Here is a 19,676-nt window from a genome sequence, read left to right on the forward strand (position 1 = left end):
CAATATATTTGGTTAAATTGATTGTCATATGCTACCAAGTTTTATATCTCTAAAATGATAAGTTGTAAAATAAGATCAATTTTCAAAACTAATTTTATTATAACATGAGGAAATAATAATGGAGGGCCATATGATAGCATAATTTGAACAACAGAACTCCCACTTATGGGGAGTTCTGCTTGAAATTAACACCCCAGTGTGGCCCAGATTTATTATAAGATATATTTAAGACACTTACTCAATGAGTAGTCCTTACTTATGCTAGTAGTCCCAATAACGTTATTAGGGGCCACTAATGACTGCAGGATTGGCCCAAAATCAATATCTTTCCTGCAATTTCTAATCAACACCAATCCTGCTTTCTCAGGCACCAATTCCAATTGATATTAACAAGACTACAACATTGCTACTAGTTTCCCTAAATGGAAATTCTGTCGATGCTGCCCATTTAACCAATATGTAGAAGCATACACTAATTACCTCCGTCTTCTCTCCCCTTCTCTGACTCTGTAATCAGCAAGGTGCGTACGCTGCTTCTCGCTTCCCCAAAATAAACACAGAACTCTACTATGGGTGCTGTAGCCTGAAAAATACTTTGGCCAATGTTATCAAATGTGACTAGTGATTTTGGATGCCCTGGTGTTTGAGTGCCCAACCTGAAATGCACCAAAAGGGACCTGATTTTGAGTGGATGGGTGCTCATTGCCCTCTGAAAATTAGGTGTTTTTGAGATGTCTTGAGTTGGGCATTCAAAAATTGAGGCCCCAGAAATCATATTTTTAAAAGTACTCTGCATCCACAATTGTGGCCAGATTCTCAAAAGAGCTTGTTACCTAGCATCTCCCATTGGGAAGTCCTTTATAACACAGAAATAGGCAACGGACAATTGCTATTCCTTTCCAAGATCGCAACAGACTTTCTGTGCAACCATGGGCAAGTCACTTAACTGCTCTATGGCTCAGTTTTCCCATCTGTAAAACAATAGTACCTACCTCCTGAGGTGTTTTGAGACTTGATTAATTGTTTGCAAAGTGCTTTGAGATCTTTGGATGGAAAGCATTAGAGGAAATATAAAATATTTGTATTAATTGCCCTGTATCCCTCCTTCAGCATCACATGTCAGTGATGTGAAGATACTCAGACAAAAAGGTGTTTTAGATCTGCCGTCAAAACTCAGTCACCAAGATCAACTGATAGTATACAGTGATCAAGGTTTTTTTAACAACAGTTCTGTATTTTATGGGCCAAGAATGATTTTCCTGATCTGGATAGATGAAGTCATATTCTGCTTCTTTCCCCATTTCCTTAGCCTTTACAAAGCAGCAATAACAAAGGACACTGAAGTGCGATCTTTTATATCACCAAGAAGTAGCAATTATTGGGAAGCTTAACATGAACAGCGTGTCTAATGCATTTTCCAGCCCTATACTATGAAACTATCCAACCAGCTGCTATACATAAGGTACACAGTATGGATGAAGCTGTATCTTGATGCTTGGTGAAATGAATGTAGCAAAATTCCCATTGTCTTCCATGGAGTTAGGATTTCACTCTGAGCGTGCGGGCGAAAGTACTACATGCTGTGCTACTTTACAACTCATCTAGACTTATACTAAATTCCCCAGGGAGAAGAAATGGGTCCCAAATCTTGCTAAATACCACAAAAAGCAAAATATAGTCCTGTGTCTACAAAAAACACTGAGGGCTTGTCTACATGGGGAATTCAAGGTTAGTTAGTGTGAAACAGCTAGCGTATGCATTAAAACTGCAATAGCCATTCCATACTATCCCCTGGGTGGGGGGGGAGGAAACACTCTGATTCCACATTAGGGCTCCATCTACACTGCACACTACTGGCATAGTGTGTAGTGTATGGGGTGCAATCCAAACCAGTGAGGGGTTGAGTCACAACCTGCCCTGTAACCCTGAGTCCACGAAATGCCCCGCTACTGTAGCTCACAGCCTAGACACTAGCAGCCAGCAGAAAAACATGCAGGTCACACCCAAGTGTCTGTGTGCTGTACATCCCTGGATCAGCAACTCCGGCTCCAGCATCCTGTCTATAGCACAACAGCCCCACCCTGGCCACCACCAGCCTTAGTTACTTCTTACAGGGTGACCTCAACACACTTCCAGTCCCAAGTTTTCCCAAACCGTGTGCTCTGCAAGTGACAAAAGCACATTACAGCTTATTAACTTGACTGAGGTAAATACACTTTTCCCTTCAAACAACACAGAGTTGGTTTATAGTAAAAATAAAACAGATTTGTTAACAATAGGACATGGTTAAGTGATGCCAAGTGAAAGAAATAAAAATAGAGATAGTTACAAGCAAATAAAAGTGAAAACGCGTAGTCTAAAACTTAAAATCTAGCACAGTAAAGGCTTTGTTCAAGATGGTTCCTCCTGACAGTCATTCTTCTTCCCAGCCATGGCTGACTTTCCTTCAATCAGGACCTTCCACAGAAGCACAAGGTGCTAGGTTCCCTTGTCTTCCAAGGTGAAAAATCTTTGCCAATGCAGGTTTCTCACCTATATTCAGTTCTCAGAGACTGCAATCCCTCCTTAGTTGAAGGACCCATCTTTCTCAGCTTGCAAGAGCTCTGGCCTCTTGTGTCTGTCCAGTGATGGATGACAAAATGGCTTTCTGTCTCTGCTTAAATCTCTCACAGTTTAGTGATCTTGTTTCAAGAGGCAGGTTGACCTCATGCTGGTCTTCCCTTCCTGTGGGCTTCCCATTCCTTTGCTGATTTAATGTAAATGAAGCTTCCATTGTTGTTGTCACACCTTACTTAATTTCATTGGTGACATATAGATTGCTGTGATGGTCCCTTCTGTCTGGGAGAGACATGTTTGTTTGGTCACAGAGTGTAAAGCATAACAGAAAGAAGTATTCATAATTCTTTATGTAGTATTAATACATAGAATTAACAATTATATGAATCATCAGTGGGTTTTAAACTTTCAGAAAACACTTCACTCGTTAAACTTTTATTGTACAGTAATATGTACATAATCAGTTGAGTCAGTTGCTTGTCACTTGAGGTTCAGACCCCTCTCTTGATAGCTCAGATAAAATTTCTCTCTACTGCTGGTGTGTAGACGTCTTGCCAAGCTGTCTCCTTCCCCTCTTGTTAGCTTTGTTTACCTTTTATGTAAATGGTGTCTGCCTGAAGACCAGACTGGTCAGAGAAGCAAACACTTTCCTTTGTCTAGAATAGACCTGTTTACCAACTCCCCATGACATGCCTGGTTTAAACACACTTTAGTCATAATTTCAGCATATGTCCATAACTCTTAATACACACCACAACATACACCACACAAGTGTATGATCAGTGAGTTATTAGATTTCCAATGACATATTACATTATACCTTTTAGATATAGTTTATAACCATAATGAGTTGGGGTACACTGAATTGGTCAGGCCAGCTGAAACTCATTACCTGATACCAGTGAGGTCCTTGCCCTCTGGCACTGGCATGATCTTAGGGTAACAATGGGTAGCTATACGCTGCAGTGAAGAGCATAGATAGATGTAACTTGAGAGGAGAAATATGAGAAACAGAAATGAGAATGGTGTTTACAGCCTTACTCATCATCATTACTATTTATTATTCAACATTCAAGAACCAGGACCAAGAGAAAAAGTAGACATCTAAAAATGTTTACTGCATGAAATCAATTGCATTACAATACAGATTAGAAAACAAAATAATCAAAAGTTTGTCTACCATGTTTCGCATAAATAAAAATACATCCTGATAGTATTTGAAAATATACCTAAACTTGAATCAGACTTTCATCGGTTTTACAGGCAAAAATTAACTACATTCAAAAAGGCCACCTGTTGGTTCAAAGAAGACATAATTTTAACCTAAGCTGCATGTAGGAAAGGGCACTTTTTCAATTTGAGCGTAAGCAGCAAACAAGGTGGTACTAAAATAATGGTAAAAATCCACCATTTGAATGAAATCCTGGCCCCACAGAAATCAATGGAAGTTTGGCCATTGACTTCAATGGGGCCACCATTTCATCCTTCATTGAGTCTAGGTAGAAATTTGTATTTACCCTCTATAAATAAACTAAACTTTTAATGAGCCATATATGTTTGTATTCTTCAGGTACAAAATATCTGAAGCAAAAACGAATTAGTCTGGAAGGTTTGACTATACTGAATTATAATATACATAGTTTTTGCCTTGCATTGTATGTTAATCATCTCAAAACAAAATAAAAATCTGATCTCAAAGTTTCTATGACATGATGTTTGTTTTTTTAATCAACATATATCTTGCAAAAACCTTCACTATTACTAATAATAACCACTAACTTTCATTTTGCAAGCATCCAAAATATAAGGTAATATTAAGAAAAGAATGTAAATGATTCATACTTTGAATTTGGTCACCTGAAAGAATCAAAGAGGATGAAAATACTTAAAAATACAGGACCTACAAATAAACAAAACCTTAAACATGCTTTGTTTTGTTGTTTTTAAATAACGTTAAGCTTCACCATATGCCAGCGCATTTAATTTAACAAGGAAATTAGTTACGCTTGATCAACACTTAATGAGAGTAAAAATTTGGTAAAATGTATACTTACAGTGTAAACTGAGCCGTTTGCTGTTCTTGATCACTTAAGAAAAGCAAGTACAGAATCGATTAAGCGACTATTGGGACAGATTCATGTAAATCTGTAAAAGATAAATGTTGTCTTACCTGTGGATAAATAAAAATCTCCATGGCATATGTTAAGATTAATTTATCAGGAAGCAATAAAAAGATACACTTTAAAGGGGCATGATCAACTTGCAATCTGGTCTTTTTTAAATAAAATGAGTTAAACCTATTATCACTATTATTATCTAACATTTATATGGGCAGGCTAAAGGCCACCATTGTGCTAAGCACTATCCAAATGCATAATAAATGATAGGTCTGCTTAAAGAGCACAAATCTAACTGTATTTTTGGCACCACATTTGCCCCCTGTCAAATGTTGTGGTTTCACCGCCATATTTGCCTATTTTTAATGCTGTTCTCTCTCTTTTGCTATTGTGCAGAAGACCCACACAAATAAAAGAGAGACCTAGTGCACTGACTATGCTGGGGAAACACTGAAAGTGACTAGATACAAAACTTGCTGTCAAATGCACAAAGTAGAGAAATCAGAAAAAAGGGAGAAATGTTTTTTCTTTAACGTCTTTCAGTAAATTGTATTAGTAACAATAGTAGGTAAAAACTTTATAGACAGAAATGTGATTTTTAAGTAGATGGGATCTGGTTCAGTGCATTTAGTGTTCCTTCTAAGAACTTTATTGGTTTTCTGCGCAATAATTTATGACTTGCCACGGAAAGATAAAAGGTCTAAGACTGTTTTCTTCCAGATATAAGCCGGAGTCTGGATACCTTATTATTACATTAGTGCCCAGAGACCACAATGGAGATTGGGGCCTCTTTATGCTAGACACTGTGCAAACACATAGTCAGAGACAGTCCCTAAATAGGGAAAACAGACAAAGGGTGGGAAAGGCAGTATTATTATCCTCTGTTTTACAAATAGGAAACTGAGGCACAGACGAATTAAAAGCTTTGCTAAGGTCACACCAGTAGTCTGTGGACACGCCAGAAATTTAACCTAGATCTCTTGATCCAATCCCTTAACCATTAAACTACCTTTTCACACTGCTTAAGAGATGACTCATAAATTCTGCACAGAGGGACTAAGGCACATATTAAAGTACAGGAACCTCAACAGATTCATTATTTTTGCACAAGACTGTGTGTAGCCCACTGTCTAGGAGACAGTAAGTGTGCTCCAGGGAAGGCCAGCCTGCATTATGAGTTGCCCTGGTGTGCTCACTTACAATTAAAGCATTGCACCAACTCCCTTTTGGCCTAAACCTAGAATCTCCTGGCTTCTGCAGCCTTTGACTCTCAAGCTGTGCGCTACAGGCAGAGAATGTTTTGCAGAAACGCCTGCCTCCTCACATTTTAAACCTTAAACTTCCCCCAGAACATCTTCAGCCTGTGGCCTTGTCCTCTCCTTTTAGCTCCGGGTAGCTGCACTCTCGTTGTGATGGGTATTAAGGTTTTCATTCAGCTGCAAATGCTTGGGACCTATATAAATATTAGCAGAGTGAGCAAAAGGGCCACTCTTCCCTACACCACCAGGGTAATATCTTCTCTCCCTCCCCACACACGCACACACACACGTTTTTTGTCTCCCCTATCACCCATTATCCCTTTAACGCAGAGCAGGGCTGCTGATTACAAAAGAGGCAGTTTGACTCCAGCAATAGGTCTTCTTCACTAATCCTCACTGTCATGGAAATTCCAGCTGCTGCAAGAATAAGAGGTTCAATCCATATTTGCCAGCTCTAATATGAAATCTGTCAGAGCCCAAATTAATGAGTTCCAAATTCCTTACATCACGATAACAGGTTAAGACTGGTCAATTAATTACATAAATCCTTCCCGATTCATTGTGCATTTGCAGGCAAGATTGTGTCTTACATTACTCCACGACACAGGGCCTTTTGGCTCTTGTTGTTCCGCAGAAAGGCCCCCATTTAAAGGCAGCCTGCCTGCCACAGCGAAGTGTTAAATGTCACGCGTTAGATTTTCACTTTTCTGTAATTGCTTTTGTTAAAAAAAAATAATTAATTAAAGGGCTTAGAGCTGCTGTGTGTGTATGGGGGGGAGGATTAAGGAGTGGGCCCCTCAGAAAGCCATTGTCTCTGCTCACACACAATCTAACACCCCACTGCACATGGGGAAGGTGGATCTATATGTATTTTGTAGCAATGGATCCTTTTCCTTGGCTACAGAGATGCCCAGGTTTGGGAACTGGCTGGGTTGTGTGTGTGTGCCTGTGTGTTTTAAATGCAATGAACTCATTAAGCTCTCTGTGTCTGGTGCATACTCCTAATCTCCACCTCTTGGGAGGGTCCCATACAAACCAGAAGGGCCCTGTCACCCACCACAGAGATTTAATGCATTGTTAAGAGGGGCTGGGGAACAGATTGCTGGAGTGGAATGTCCCAGGGAAGGGCAGGTGGCGGCGGCTCAGCTCTGGGCTCTGCTCCCAGCCCCTTCAAACTCCCCGTGCGGGCTCTCCGCCTGGCAGCGCCTCCCTCCGGCCGGTAGGTGCATTACACACAGAGGTACCAAGAGGTCCCTCGGCCCAATCGGGTCAGGCAAACTTGGTGGTGGGAAGCAGTGACTGGCTCATGCCCAGGCAGGATAGAGTCTCCCCATCATCATGCACAGAGGCGATGCTCTCTTCGCAGCAGAGTCTCAGACTCTGCACTCCCATTGTAGGCACTAGGTTTTCTAATCTAATGTAAAGGAAGGACTGACCAAATTGCATTGGCTTGTGGTCATGTGAGCAATGCACAGAGGTTATTTTGCTAGTCTTTTACTTAAAAACAAAAAACCCACCTCACAAAGCATCAGTTCCTTCCAGTCCCGGGGGAAAGAATTCGTGGGGGCACAAGTGTCGCTGCAACTAGATAAAGCCATAAAGATTTGATGGAAGGTGGGGATATTGAGGGCAGCAAACAGGAAAGTGTTGGCCACGCTCTGGTAATTGCGTTGATTGGGATTTGAAATGTAACTGCAGAGAGGAGCGGGCTACCCCAAAACGAAGGGACCGGCACACTCCTTTCGGATCCCGCACTCCTGTACACACACACACCCCAAAAAACAACACCAACACGGTTTCCTCTGGCTCGGAGCCTCCTCCAGCCTGCCCCGAGGAGCCCAGCCCCCTGGGCTTCTGCCTAACAAAGAATCCCACCGGCCCAGGAGCTGGCACTAGAGGCAGCCTCCCATTCTCCCAGCCTGGCTCGCACGCACGCGCCCCCCTCCCAGCCTTTTGTTTTACATTCGGGGCGGGGGGAGGAAGATACATTTAAAAATAAATCAGCAGCGCCCTGAAAATGTTCGATCCCTGCAGAGCTCCCCAGGCACCCCCCCCCCACCACCACCACCACGCTCCTCCAAACTCTGCTTCCTTGGGTGTTGAGGGGGATGCTGCTGGCTCCCCCCTCTCGCCCGCCCCCCCCCCAGGCGGCAGCATCTCCTGGTGCTTTTGTATTTTTCAAGTGGGGGCGGGTGGGTGTGGAGACCCAGATCTCACGCACGAGACTCCGGGGTTCTGGCTCTGGGGGCGGAGAAGCGGCAACTTGCTGCGTCTCCCTCCCCTCCCTTTTCCATCCCGGCCCCCCCCCCCTCCTTCCCCCACTGTTGCTATGGGTTGCGGTTGCTACGAGTTACCGGATCAAGGCCGGCGAGCTTCTTTACCTGACAAACAGCCCCCGGCAGAGGCCGGGCGCATGGAGGCGCCTGGAACACACACTCACGGGCGGGGAGGGAGCGAGCTGCCGCGCGAGCCCCCTGCACACACAGTCAGTCTGGGCTTGCAGCTGCAGGAAAAGCTACAGCAAGTGGGGTGGGGGGGAAGAGAGGATGAAGGCCCTGAGGTAAGAAACTAGCAAAACTCAACTGAAAGGGCTGCCAATGCTGCCTCCAGGAGGAAAGGCAGGAGGCGATTGGGGGGCGGGGGGGAGGCTGCTGATGACTCGGCACTTGTTGGAGGAACTGTTTGCCTCTTAGCATGGAGCCAGATGGCTAGTGAGGGGAATTTATAAAGTTAGGAATTCATGGCAGGAAAAGGTAGCTTGAAAGCTTCACGGCGGCCTTGCGGGAGAGCACAGGCAAGGAGAGGAAAGGAGCAGGCGCTGGAAGAGTTTGTGCTGCTAGATCAATTGGTGGCAAATGTAAAAAAACTGGGGGAACTGTGTTCCTAACAATTAGGAAAAGGTTTAGTTACAGGATCAGTTAAAGAAAGGTTTGCCATTCTCTAGGCAAGGGGAACCGCTTACTAACATACAGCTACCAAGAGAGAGCAAGGTTTTGGAAAGTATATTTGGGTTGGGAAAGTTTCTGATGTGCAGGTTTTTAAATACGATTTCCAGTAGATGTGCTCAGCTTTGCCTTAGTACTTGCAGAGATTTCCTCATGGAACTGGAACAGTTTTGTATTTGCCAAACTGTAGATGATGATTTTAAGTAGTATATATTGTAATTGCAAACTTAGATTGTAGAGTTATCGTATCAACCAGGTATTATTATTTAACTTTCCACCAGCAATCCTACAATAAAATAGCAAAACTGCAAAACATAATATTGTATAATTGCTCATGGAAAATAGATAGGATTAGGAATACTTAGAAATATATACATATACGTTATGGGTATCTCACAATTCAAGAACTCTAAATGTTCCAAACCAAAAGGAGTATTTTTGGTTCCTGTTACAAAAGATAATTCAGTTATCTTCTAAATATGGTTTATTCAAATAGGCAAAAAAGCAGTTTAACCTACAATGGAATATTTTTAATTTTAAGAGGGAAAGTCTATCTTTAAGTATTGAAGGCCTTTCATGAGCAGAATCAGTCTTGACAGTGGAAGTACTGAATTACATTTTTGTGTTTAAAAGAAAGAGTACAGCATTGTAAAAGTAGTTTAACAACAACAAAAACCCCACCTTTTTGGGATAAACATTGATCATCATTATTGATCCTACTACTGTTGTTATAACTACTTAGAAACGTATGGTTTTATTTTACCCAGCCCTTAAAAGGGTTGCTAACTTTACACGCTTCTTGTATTACAAACAGATAATGGCACAAATATAATTGGATACTTTTTAATATAGTTCTGAAAACCTATCTTCAACAAATCACAAAAATATTTCTAGAAACAAAAATGCACAGAATTTGGAAAAGGGGGGTACAGAATTTAGAAATGTGTGTTGAGAAAATAACTGTCAAGTTTCTTACTCTTAATGTTTATAAAAACTGAGCTGTCTGTTATTGAATGAATTGTTTTCTTTTAAAAGAGGATTTTTGTTACCTTGTTTATAGAAATGTTTCAGTTGCATTATGAGTAACAGGTTGTTGGAATGCTAATTTAGAATATCCTTAAGTTAAATATGCATTACAATTCAAAAATGTAAATGACTGGAGCTATTTATGTTTGTTTAACAACATAGCAAACACAAAAATATGTGAGAAACAGAAAACTGTGGAGAGTTACTAAAAGTCATGACAAAAATAAATTAGGAAATGGATTTTAAAAATAAAATAAATCTCATTTACAAGTTAAAACAGAGCAATTTATTTTTGTCATTTAATTACTTAAAGTTCTGTTTCTACTAAACTTTCTTATAAAAGTGTAAGTGTAGCAAAGCAGCAAAAGAGGAACAATTAAAGTGATGTAAGGTTTTGGATGCAGGAGTGGCACATTAAAAACCCTGACTGAAAAACTAGACAGAAATGTCACTTATAGTCAAAAACAACAAAAACCAAGAATCAAAACCTCAAAAAGATGTTTCTTGTAGAAAAACAATATTTGATGTAGTGCTAAAATCACAACACACACTAATCAAAAATTTTAAGAAGTTTTATATTTAAATTTCACAAAATAAACATATCCTAAAACATTTACAATGTTTACAATTTTTTCTTGCTACATAACAAATCCTAGAACAGAATATTCTTCATTATCATTTAACATGAACGTTTCCACTAATAATAGGTATACAGAGAACTCAAAAGAGTAACATTTTAAATTAATTTCCATGCAGGATAGGAAGAAGGTAATGCAATAGATTTTAGAGCACAGATATAACTTGCGAAGAGTGTGATAAAGTTAATAACAATACAATTATTATGAATCCCAAGTATTTATCACTGAAACAGGCTGCTTTGCAAAATCTCTTTAATACACAAAAGACAAGATCCCTGAATTATAGAAAGTAGTCACAAAGATTCAACTCTTACATTTGTTTTACTTTCAAACAGTCAGGATGTGTGTTAGCAGGCCACAAAGCGTAAAGTGCATTCAATGATCTAGCTCAACATTAAAAAAAAAAAAAAAAAACCCAACCCCCAATAGTATGGTAAACAAAGTGATAATTAATTTCCTTCTCTAAAAATTATTCCAGTTCTCAGTTTTTGTTCATTTCAAAATTTTTTCACTGATGTTTTGGGCATCTTTGCTAAATAATAAGTCTATCAATGAGGCAACATATTCCAAAAAAAGTCTGCACTTTGCAATAGCAGCTATCTTGCCATGATAACTTGTTGCTTTAATTAATGCTAGTGCTGTGATATGAAAATATTTTGTTGACTCTTCTACACACAAGCAGAGATGGCAACTAGATATATTTGTGCAATTCAACAAAACTGAGCAAAAGAAACAGATATTTATCTTATGAAAGTGCTACCATGAAGAGAAAACTGGGTCAGAGTAACTACCTAAGAGATGAGATGTTATCCTCAAGATCTTAAGATACACCTTTCTAAAACTATACAGATTCCAAGCTGGATGATTTAAAAACACATCCACACTAACTTTTATTAGCTGGCCAATTAATTATATATTGTTTCTGTAATTCACAGGTTAAAAGATACTAACTACCGCATCTTTGTCAGAGACAAAATCCATACTGGACCTGAACTTGCAGCACTGAAATCCAGGGGAGTTTTGCCATTATTTCAATGGGAATAGGATCAGACCCACTGCGTTGTTTTTAATAACAGTTAAACATCAAATATAAACAAACATTGAAACATCTTTAATTTTTTTTTAGCAGTTCTTTTAATGGGTTTCAGAGTAACAGCCGTGTTAGCCTGTATCCGCAAAAAGAACAGGACTACTTGCGGCACCTTAGAGACTAACAAATTTAGTGGGTGACACACAGGAGACCATTCTATTCTTGCATCTTTTCAATGGTTTTTTCCTTGTATTGACAGGCTCTGAGACAAGCCAACTCATAGTTGCTGCTATAAAGAGCAAAGTAGATTATAACAAATGTTTGTGGTTAAAAAGTTGTGTCCAGGCCTGCCATTTGTGAAAAAGTCAATATTTCAATGTGTTGACTACAGTAAAAGTGAAATAAAAAACTCCAGTTATTTCAGTTTGTACCCAACAGCTTAGCGTTCTATATTTGAACAATGTGTTATAGCTATGTGACTATCAGCCTTTTGGAACAGGGCCATCCAGAGGATTCAGGGGGCCTGGGGTCTTCGGGGCACTTTGCCAAAAGACATGGAGCGGCAGGACCATTGCCGCCGAAGACCCAGAGCGGAAGAAGCAGCGGCAGGTCTGTGGCAGCGGGTCCTTCACTCCGCGTGTGTTCGGCGGCACTGAAGGACCCGCCGCCAAAGTGCTGCTGAAAACTCTCGTGGGGGCCCCTCTGGGGCCCAGGGCAAATTGCCCCACTTGCCGCCCTCCCCTGGCCGGGCAGCCCTGTTTTGGAAAGACAGTTTCACTTCCTTTAAAATGTTAATCTAGAACAACTTAGCTAACATTTTCAGACATAGGTCCCTCAGTTTGATACCGAGAGTGAAATGTTGGCTCCGTTGAAGTCAGTGCAAAATGCCCCATTGACTTCAGTGGGGCCAGATTTTCACAGGGAGGGAGCAATCATAACTCCTGCTACCTTCCATGAGAGCTGAAGGTTTTCAGCACCCCTGGAAATCATTTCACATTTATGTGCCTAACTTTAGGCATCTATGTTTGAAAATGTTGGCCTCTGGCTCTTGTGCATGATAAGAGCAAGTTTTCCATAAATATTGGAGAAAGTCTATATCTTCAATGGTCAGCAACAAATATAGTACAGATTCTGTTTTCCTTAAGTCACCATGCTGTTTTAAAAAGTTAATACTGTGGTCTATATAACTTCATTACCAATGTTACACAACTGTTTAGAATGAAACTTCTCTGGTATAAAGTACACAAAGTTGCTTTGAGTATATTTTAATTTAATACACAACTTTTAAACTAATGTAAAATACCTTTACTTTTTTAAGATCTAAAATACAGCGTCACCCAGGGAAATATTTTATCAGCCATACTTGGCAATAAAGCAACAATAGCCCAATATTTGTCAAGATTTTAATGGCTGCATAAACCTAAATACAGTAGGCGACATGTAAATATAAATCAGTGCAATTTAATAAAAGCAACAAACAAAGAAACAGTTTCAAAGCTGTTTGAAAATTGAGAGAGAACACATTATTTTGCTGGTCTTAAGATGGCAATATACAAATGATTTTTCAGGATTCTTCGGGGACTGTGCTTGCTTTACATCTATGTGAAATGCTGTCATCACTGGTGTGTCCAAGCCCGGAGGATGAACTACAGAGAAGGGGACAAAAAAAATAAAAAATAAAGAAAGGAAATTGGTTTTCACAACACACTCGAAGCCTGAGTAACAGAGGAGAACTTTAATTATCTCCAGTCACAAAGAGAGACAGGAAATTTGGACTTTTAATTAGCCATTTGGAGTGCAGTTGGATATTTTTTTTAGCAAGATAATTTAAACGCGAATAATTCAAGTCTGACTAAATGAAATTCACATAATCAGAATGCAGATAATTGAATTTCTACTGCATTCATTAATTCAGTGTGGAGGTGTGTGTGAAGACTTCTATGATGAGCTGTCACAGCTCAATAAAATCTCAGTCAATTAATTTTTTCATTATCTTAGTATTACATCAACAAAAAGTGAAGTCTGTGTATGTATATATGTATGTATATCGGAATGTAAGGAAGAAAATAACCTCTCTGAATCAGAATCTGCATCATTTTTTCCTCTTTTTCTCTCTTCCTCTTCAATAGGAAAACGTCGTTTCAAAGAGGCAAACTTATGAATCGCATCAGCAACGGAATATTTTGTCTGTCCAGATACACAAGCCTCAATATCTTCTGGACTTAGCTGAGTCTGTAAGAAGAGGTGAAGTCTACTGTCCGAAAGCAATAATGCATTTTGTAGGATCCTTTAAAAAAAGAAAAACACACAATGACTAGAACAATTTCTCAAAGGTGTCCTGCTTTTAAATGAATCCCAAATTAGCTTCAGAATGCACTGCACATAATAAAATGATTAGGCATGTGTTACCTTTTTATTACATTATCTGGAATTTTAGGCGAGTAAAAACATGAAGTTAATAGTTAAGAACATCTGTTTTAAGAATAACTTCAAGGGCGTTTCTTCCATTTAACCATCTGTTATTACCATGTGGATCAATTAATGATTGTAAGGGGGGGCAAAGGCACATGCACTTATGGAAATTTGGTCTACATTCAAGAATTGTCTATATTTAAAAATACTAAACTACTTTAAAATTTCAATTGCCTGATTTCTCTTGGGGGAGTGGAAGAAGGTAAAGGAGTTTAGAAGCATGAAAAGTCAGGACTTCGACATACTTGTGAAATAGAATGCATGTGCACCAACAAAAACTAGAAGTACATATTTACACTTTTACAAATTTATATATATTTAAGGAATAGTAAAAATGCCATTGATGTACATTGATTTAAATCTGCTTATAAAATGTTTTCAGTAAGTTCTGACAATACTCTTCATTTTAGCTGTTTTTTGAAAAAGTCTGTCTTCAACTGCAGTTTATGTTTGTGAAAATAAGCCTTCAAATGCATTTAGCATAACCTGTTTAATCATGTGAACTGTGTAATCCAAGTACAATGCATTCAAAAAAACTGGAAAATTAAGAGTTTCTCTACAAGGACTGAAATCTGAGTATTAGCATTGCTACTCTGAAAATGCAACGCTCCTGCAATATTTGTATAAGGAACGAATTACACAATAGATCTATTCTAACATGATCAGCAGACGACAATAAGGGTCTATATCTACAAAATGCTGATGTGCATGCATAACTTTACTCATGGGAGTAGTCTTTTTGAGCTCAATGGGAATACTCAGCATTTGCAATATAAGGCCTATGACACTAACAACTAACATTGCGTGCAAATTTACTGCAGTATATTTAAGCAAGCCAGAACCGTTCAGAATTAATGTTCGCCTACTTACAAATATTTAAGTTAGTTTTTAGTTATCAATATCTTTTCCATTTATTTGGCAACATTACTGAATATAATCGGATACAAGACAATAACATAAGAACTGGTGAAAGCAAAAATAAATAAAAATCAACTGTATTATAAATACCCTAATTAACATGAAGGGTATAACAGACTGGTTCTTCCAATTTTAACCATGTGTTTGGACTGTAATATTTTAAATATAAATGAACTCTGAAAATTGTTCTCTATTGTGACCAATATACTAATAATTTTTAATTATGGTAATATACTTAAGGATTTCTGTCTTTCTGTTAAAGGAAAGCAAAATGAAAATAGACCTATAATATTAAACTTTAATTTTTGGGGTATTGTGTGTGTTTGCACACACACTTGAAATTGATAAGTTTGCAGTAATGAAAAGTATTTGCAGTGGCCCATAATGATCTATCACATTCCATGTGAAATTATATATATCTGAGAGAGTGGGGCTGCAACAGAGATCACTTTTGGCTACTGTCCAAGATAAGGACATTTTTAAACATTGATAAAACTCAGCTTTTATTCTGATAATTTTCTTAAAAATAGACATTGCAAATATAGTCTTTCTTAAAATCCATGCCTACAAAGTATTAATGCACAGTACATTTAAAAATATCTTCTCAGTAACCCAAAAGAAACCACCTAATAGTGTACAAAAATGAATCAAGCCACAGAACCTACAAACCCACACACCTCCCTCCTCGACAGCAACAACTTCATGAATACAGTTTGAAAAGCCATCATTCATTGGCCACTCCTGGTCAACGTGAAATCCCAAACAAGAAATGACACAAACATCATGAAACAAAAAGGAAAAAAAAACCCCAACCATACCACACAATTAATACAGATTCATAGCGTAAGCACTGGAGGCGTAAACTCATTCCTTTTGTTTCCTTAAAGTAAATCTTACTGGGATTTATGTTCCAGGTTTAAAAACAGATAACAGTGAGGAGATTCACATTTTTGCAATACTAATGTCTGCATTTCTAATTCAGAGTAATATACTAAAAATCCAGCCCATTAAATTCAACGTGCATAAGCTTTAGTCTCCCTAAAGATTTTCCTGTATTGTACCTTTAGTAGCTTCCTGCCACCCAGGCTAAAGCGCAAGTAACTAACTGTTCATGAGATTACGCTATACTTGCAGCTTTGTTGCTGCTTGAAATGTATTTTCTTTTCTTTATAAAATAATGGATAATCTTTAAAATTGATTTTAGATTGTTTGAGGCTTTACACCACAGAAGTAATGAGCACTAATGTCAATGATATTGGACACAAATTCATTTTAGCTTTATTTCATGTCCACAGCAATTCTACTAAGCCTTGAACTGCTGAAGCACTATTATTAACTTGCTGGTAACCTAACACATGGCAACAGCAAACAAAACTGATAAGGGTACAGGTTGATCAGAACCTCAAGGCTACTGTCCTTTTTCAGCAGCTATAATTCAATTTCCAATTTTACTGTACATTGGACTCATTATTTCACAGTTATTTTCTCTTCTGCTTAATAGTGCCATCTGGAGGTTAAATGAGTGAAGACACACAGAGAGGAAGAATTAGAGAAAGATGTTCATTGAACCAATCACACACACCACATCTGTAAGGGAAAACATTTAGAGTTCTTTACCAACCACTGTAAGCCAACATGTGAGCAGTCATATACGCACTCTTCACCTAGGTATGCCCTTGGAATGCCTGGTCTACTCTTTAATTGAGAAATGACAACTTCTGCTTTTTTTCCTTCTGCACCAGCCATTTATATTGCTTGAAGGATGTAATTAAAAAGCAATCAAAATGAAAAATAAAGTGTCTGCACTATCCAAGTTCTAACTTTTTGTTTTTATGTTCAAAATATTCATACCTCCAAACAAGGACATGCAAGCTTCGTCACCTGTTGTTGTTAGTATTGGTGAATATTATTACAGTAGCCCTCAGGGGCCCCAACTAGGTTGGAACCCCATTGTGCTAGGTGCTGTACAAGCACATAAAAAATGACAGTCCCTGCCCCAAAGAGCGTCCAGTCTAAACGACAAGACATGACATGAAGATGAGACAAACAACTAGGCAGGAAGAAGTGGAGGAGGCAGGGGGAGGTAACATACAATTAGGATGCGGCAGCACTGACTAACCATGTGTGCAATTTTTAGCCATTCAGCAATTATCACAATATTCAATGAATACAGGAACAGATTCTGACCTCGGCAGCTCTGGTGTAAATCTACGGTAATGAGATCAAAATCTGGCCCACACAGTTAGTCTATTTAAAAAAAAAAAAAAAAATCACAGCTCACACTTATGATTCTAGTATCACCCGAAAAAAAATGAGTAGGCAGATTTAAAGGAAAGTCAAACTTTTCCTATGCCTACCTAGGATAGAAATTAATGTCCTAATCCTGCAAACCTTTCCCCATGTGAGTAGTCATTACTCTCACATAAGAACTCCCTTACATGAGTAAGGGTTTGTGGAACCAGGCCCTATGTTTGAATTAGAGATAATAAAATCTTTTTTATTTGTTGTCACAAGGATCTTGGTTTGTAAGCAGTCTTGGTAAAAATTTATATCATCTCGACCTTTACAGAAAGAGGGCATAAAATACGGAGTCTTGCAACCCGACCGAAACCCAATGGGACCTAACTATAGGTGTTGGGTTCAGGTCAGTTTGAAGACGAAAATGAGTTGACATGCTCAGATTGGGTTCGGGTGAGGCTTTAAAATTAGGCCAGAGCAGACTGGGGCAGGCGCAGGGTCACAGGCAGCCGTAGGGATGGCTTGGTAGGGTGGTGGTAAACAGTCCTTTGTCTACATGGGTCCGTGACTGGTGGAGGTGCTGCCACCAGGAGAGGTGGTGCTGTCTTCACATCAGCTGCCTTAAGACACACATGGGTGCGGTTCAGGTGTGAACAGAGAGAAACAACAGGCTGGCTGGGACCCCACACCAGGCACTGCCTGCCCTGCACCTCACCCCTCCTGCACAGCAGGAGGCTTTCATTGGGATCTGCAGATGGGTACCCTCCCTGCATCACCCCTGGGCCCATGCCCCCACCCACCCTGCAATAGGGCCAGGCAGGAGGTGGCAGTGGAGGAGAGAAGGGGAGCTGCCCTGTGCCTGGCAATGGGTCTGTCCTACCGTGTGGCTGCCCTGGCTGGGAGTTTGGGGGACTGAGGCTCCACTGAGATATGGGCAACCCTGGGCTTCTTGGCGCAGCTGCAGGGGAGAGAAGGGGTGTGGGCCAGGTTTCTGAATGGCAGAAACACCTGGGTCTCTTTGCAGCATCCTGGACATGCTGCTATGCTAGCTCTGGTTCCTGCCACTCCATCCCTGACCTTGCAACCTGACATGGCCTGACTATAAGGGTCAGGTCAATTATGAAAATGACTTGAGACTCTCAGATTCGGAGTGGATTCAGGTCAGCTGTGGTCTAGATGGCCTTTAAAATTAGACCCGAGCAGACCTCTAATAAAATTCCAATTGATACACAAAAGAAAGCACATAGCTTTTGAGGAGATGCTGTATGCTACATGGGGACTGTTCCCTCGCCCAAGCTGAAGAGAGAACATTTACAAAAGGCAAAACATGTGGTGTGTCTTATTTGGACAAAGGCCAAAATCTGGTTTTCTTCAATGTGATTTTATTAGGTATATTATACATTGTTTTGCTGGAGGAGAACAGCATATGGCTGAACAGTACAACTTAATCCTAACTAAAGATTTCCTGTATCTACTGTAACCTAATACAATGACAGATGCCCACTTGAATGTGTGTGGAAGGTTAACACTCTGATTTCGTTTTCAGCAAATTTACTCTGCCCACTTACATCAGATCACGAGAGGGGGAAAAATAAAACTTACCAGAAACAACTGATCACAGCCTGTGTTCTGGTGCCCTCTATTGAACACACACACATATTCAAACACAGAGAATGGGGAAATACAGGCCACAGTCAAAAAAGCTCTATTTCCTCATTTGCAAAATGTCCTATATTTCTTCATACTTTTTATAAAAGAGGAAACAGTACTGAAAATAGGCCAGTGTGAAAGGCAGCAGGTGCTAGTTGGGAATATGAAAGAGAATTTAACTAAATAGAGCAGCTACGAGGGGCTGCTGGATCCCATACTAAGTGTTACTCATTTCAGCACAACTCATCAAATTTGAAATATTTGGAGCATTCTATTAAGAATAATGCTAATAGAAAGATGGGGCCCAATTCTGCATCCCTTATTAGCCTGAGTAAACCTTACAGGTAGTCAATGGACCTGGTTCACTATTTTTCTGTACCTTGTGTAGTCATTTATACAGTGCAAAGTGAGAGTAAAGTACAACCAGATCAGAATATTAGTGTTTAATTTGCATCACTGCAAAGTGGATATGACTACACAAGGTACAGGGCAAAAGTGAACCAGGCCCATTGGGACTACACACATAATATTTACGCATGGAAGGTAGGGAGGCAGGATTAGGAACTGGTTTGGCGAATCAGAAGTGGACTTTTAAAAACATTATTTAAATCTATTTCCATATTAATCTCTTGTCAGGAGATGTAATATTAAAGCATGTTTCCCAGTTGTAATTTCCAGGAACAGCCACTCTCAAGAGATTACTAATGGATATTTACCTTTTTTTCTAAACCACACATTGGTATGAGCAAATAACTCCAGTTTCATTCAATTAAAGCAAAATAATGGAATGCAACTTAAATACAATAAATTGCTTTTGGTAAATACAT

General features: G+C 39.5%; 1 protein-coding gene across 3 annotated transcripts in view; it reads right to left on the minus strand.

Annotated features, from left to right (window-relative positions):
• Positions 1 to 10,460: 10,460 nt before the first annotated feature.
• SNX10 (sorting nexin 10) overlaps positions 10,461 to 19,676 on the minus strand; it is a 63,694-nt gene continuing 54,478 nt past the window's right edge. For all 3 annotated transcript variants that reach the window (XM_077811348.1, XM_077811349.1, XM_077811347.1), the window contains 2 exons: positions 13,643 to 13,858; positions 10,461 to 13,217 (listed from right to left, as the gene is read on the minus strand). In XM_077811348.1, coding sequence (XP_077667474.1) covers positions 13,136 to 13,217; positions 13,643 to 13,858 — 298 coding nt within the window. In that variant the 3' untranslated portion in view covers positions 10,461 to 13,135. The remainder of the gene's footprint in view (positions 13,218 to 13,642; positions 13,859 to 19,676) is intronic.

This window comes from Eretmochelys imbricata, chromosome 2, assembly GCF_965152235.1.
Source record: "Eretmochelys imbricata isolate rEreImb1 chromosome 2, rEreImb1.hap1, whole genome shotgun sequence".
Taxonomy (NCBI): Eukaryota; Metazoa; Chordata; order Testudines; family Cheloniidae; genus Eretmochelys; species Eretmochelys imbricata.